The sequence below is a fragment of the Meleagris gallopavo genome, chromosome 5 (assembly GCF_000146605.3).
Source record: "Meleagris gallopavo isolate NT-WF06-2002-E0010 breed Aviagen turkey brand Nicholas breeding stock chromosome 5, Turkey_5.1, whole genome shotgun sequence".
Classification (NCBI taxonomy): Eukaryota; Metazoa; Chordata; class Aves; order Galliformes; family Phasianidae; genus Meleagris; species Meleagris gallopavo.
In genome coordinates, this window is record NC_015015.2 from 57,253,359 (window position 1) to 57,257,236 (window position 3,878).

The window sequence follows — 3,878 nt, forward strand, 5'->3', positions numbered from 1 at the left end:
GTACAATTTCTTAAAAAAAAAAATAAAAAAAAGCAGTAGTCTTTATTTGCCACCTGGGACATTTCTCCAGATAAAATACAGTTATGTCAGTTGGAGGCAGTAGTCTATTTACACATTTTTGACTGCTTTTCTTCTGTGGAGAAACAGCCATGAGGAATAACCCAGATTCCTAATGCAGAAGTGGAGCATATTGCTTTACAGGACACAGGATTTACACATACTGCAGGATACAGACAACACCAGGAAAGTCTTGCTTTCAATAGCAATTCCATCAGCAGTATTCAGACTGTAGATGTCCCTCCCTGTTCCCTGTTCTAGTTGGAGCAGATGACCTACAGGTCCCTTCCAACTCAGATGAGCCTGATTATATCAATATTACTAGGTTTGGACCAAGAAGGATCCCAGAAAACCAAAAGGGTTTTAAAGTCATTAGTTCAATACCAGCAATTTGTGCTTCGACCTAAATAGAAATAATCAATTCAGTATATTCAGAATTCGTGTTTTAAATTAAAACCAAAGTATCAAAATAAGTTAACCTAGAAAAACATACTTTTTTTTTGTTTTTGTTTTTTTTTTACATAGCAAAGATTACTTTTAGACAAAACTGAGCAGAAAAATAGTTTGGGAATAAACAAAAGGATCTCTGTAGGCAGTGTCTGCTTGGGATTTAGCTCTGCCATCCCCTTGGAGGCATCTCTTAACTAAAAGTCATCAATACAAAAAGGCAACGCAGTGAAAAGCTGAAATATTAAAATTCCAGTAAAGTGCACGGGATTGTGGCGTACTTAAGGGCTTTGCTATGATCTTAACTCAGCTGCTGAACTGAAAGATGGGGATGCCAAGTTCTTTACGATCTTATTGAGGTTGGCGATCTTTTCTTCTAGTAAATAGTTTTTCTTCTCAGCAGTTTTCTGGCGCTGCTCCGTCATCTCCAAAGCCTTCAGCAGTTGAGCGTTCTCAACATAGAGATCCTTGACCACTGCGTCTGCTTTGGTGTTCTTGGAAAGCTGAATCGTGAGCGAAACGTTATTACTCAGCACACAAACAGCAACAGAAAAATGAAAAGCTTTTCAAAATGATTATATGAGGTATAGCTGAAAGCCTTCATTTCCACGTATCCAAGGAAGACAACCCGCCCTCTCATTCTCCGTTCTCATGTGTTAGAAACTATACGTTTATGGAATCATCATGGATGCTATGAATGTTTTGAAACTGGAAAGACTTTGCAAGGAACTTGAAATATCATGCAGATGTTGGAGTGCTTCAGCTGACCCTTTTCCACTTGCCCTCTAAGGACAGGTGTGCTCCACGTGCTCATTGGTCCCACTAAGGTCATTCCACAGAGGTTTGGACCACCCTATAAAATTAGGGGGGGAAGCAGCTCGACGTTTGTCTATTTACATTGGAGAAGCAATTTGGCATGAGACCCCATTGGTGTAGCTTCTCCTTAAAATGAGAGGGGAAACTGCACCTCAACAGAGGACAGAAGTTCTCCCCAGTGCTATCGTGTCACTCCTTCCTAAGTGTACAAAAGACCCTATTGAGAATTTCTAAAGAAGACAGACCAGAGCAAGAACAGAAGCCCCAAAATCTTATCGAGCAAAGGATGTGTTGGGTCAGGGGGTGTGGAAAAATCAGCTCTTGTACCGTAATCCCTGTATTCTTCAGAAAATTCCTTAGTCCTTTGTAAGCAGCTTCTCCAGCTAAAATACTTGGCCCAAATTTTACATTTGTTTCCTGACTTTAAGTGTGCCTGCATACCAAACATGCATAGCTTTTAGGGAATTAATGAGCGATTAATTCAGACTTGAAGTTTTGGGCAAATATGTTGGCTAAGAAGAACTCAAAGAAAAATTTAACTTTCTTCTCAGCAAGAGCAACGTTGTGGCTTTTGCCTGCTTAGTTTTTTACAGAAGCAACAGGGAAGATTTGGGGAAAAGAGCAAGAACGCTTACTTGTTCCTTCAGCTGATTTACTTTATCTTGGAGAAGCCTCTTCACGAGCCTCAGTTTCTGTTCAACATCCATCATACGTTCTTCCATCATCTTTAGAAGCTGTTCATGGCCCCCCTGGAAAGCAACAGGCACGTGAGAATCTGTTCACAAAGATCAGGTCACACTCAGTGCTATTCTTCCTTTCACTTCATGCAGAGGAAAAAAACGTTGCCACTCCACGTTTGTGTTCATTTTAAAGAGTCAACACAGTTAATGTACAGTTCTTGGAAGCAAAATGTTATGGCAACGCTTAAAGGACATCCATGGCGTTAAATCTAAGTTATATGTTAGATTACTTTATATAAGACAAATCAATATAAAATTCTAAGTTCTGTATCAACTGTGATAACTGGACCTGGATAGATTCCTTTCTTCATTCTTTTGATGTTTATCTGTTGAGTGGGGGGAAATGATACCAATCAAAATCTTACTGATTTTAGAAAAAAAAAAAGAGGCGGTCATACTGACTCGTTACTTTGACCATAACCCTTCATTCCAAAGGCCTTTCAAAATTCAATTATATCCTAAAATTAGCATCTTATTATCCCAATCCTGTATAAAGCTAATCCTTCTGAATAATCCAATGTGCTTTTGTTATTTTTTTTTGAGTGAGGTAATGGGTAACCTAACTACAATCAAAACAAACCACTGCTATCAGTTTAGTCAGAACTATTGGTGATAGGTGGATGGTGGGACTGGATGATCTTCTAGGCATTTTCCAACCTTGGTGATTCCATGATTCTATGAGAATGCCTGTTGCATCAACAGTTGAATGCAAGTCTCCCAAATAAGTCAGAAACACGGGGAACTGTGAGGAGTCAGTTGTTCACCTTAACTACTGTAGAAACATCCTGTTGGATTGACTGATTCAAAGTCCGCTCAAGATTTTATTTGTTGGAACTCCAGAAACTCCTAAGTCTAATTATGGATTTGCATGACTGCTTAGCTTATAAAGACATCAAAAAATGTAGCATTAGGGTCATCCACAAAGCAGAGTTAAAGTGCTTCTGGCTGGGGTGTGTTTACAGCTTTTAAAACATACTACTAAAAGTAGTTTAGTAGTTTTGCTGGAAAGTCATCTTCAGTTATCTTCTGTAATTTAATTGGAATTCAAGACCATGGTTGGGTATTATCCATCATACTTGGAGCCCTGAGGGAGTGGTTCAGTGAAAGCTAAGAATTAGTGGCCTTGGTGTCTGTGAACTTGATTTTTGGCTTAAAGATAATTTGAGAGCGTTCTACCTCGTTTCACATTTCGTGCTTGCTGGGAGAAGCCAGCTCAAGCTTTTAGAAAGATAAGCAAAAAAACATAACCCTTAAAGAAGAGGTTGTCGACCTCAAGCTATTAGTAATAAACCTCATTTAATCTAGTACTTGGAGACAGAAGAAAAACACTAAGAAACAGCATCTGAGAAACAAGCCTGATCATTTTCCTCTTTTCTGCCACTACCATTTTTACTTTATGGTCACAGCAATAGCATGCCTCAGTACTATGGAAACTCTTGTCTCAAATGTGCATGAACACGTCCTGGGGAAGCAGAGTATTCCGTATCCAAGTATATCCTCTACTGCGAATCTTTCCCAGAAGTCATATGATAGAACCACAGCATGGTTGGATTGGAAGGGACCCTAAAGCCCAGCCAGTTCCAACCACCAGCTCAGGCTGCCCAGGGCCCCATCCATGGTCCTCATTACAAGAAATTCAACAGTGTTGTCTAAAACCTGTTAATTCTTGTTCATAAAGCTGAAGCTAGCGATGCTATTAAGACAAGAGACATTATGTTTAAAAAAAATTTATTTTTCATTTACATCAAAAATGTCATCTTTCCCCATTATAAAAGTTTAGGCATCTTATACAAAAAAAAAAAAAAAGCAGCATAAATA

The 3,878-nt window shown here is 38.9% G+C and overlaps 1 protein-coding gene across 2 annotated transcripts in view; it reads right to left on the bottom strand.

Annotated features, from left to right (window-relative positions):
• Positions 1-21: 21 nt before the first annotated feature.
• NIN (ninein) overlaps positions 22-3,878 on the bottom strand; it is a 47,957-nt gene continuing 44,100 nt past the window's right edge. For both annotated transcript variants that reach the window (XM_031553754.1, XM_031553758.1), the window contains 2 exons: positions 1,956-2,069; positions 22-1,007 (listed from right to left, as the gene is read on the bottom strand). In XM_031553754.1, coding sequence (XP_031409614.1) covers positions 798-1,007; positions 1,956-2,069 — 324 coding nt within the window. In that variant the 3' untranslated portion in view covers positions 22-797. The remainder of the gene's footprint in view (positions 1,008-1,955; positions 2,070-3,878) is intronic.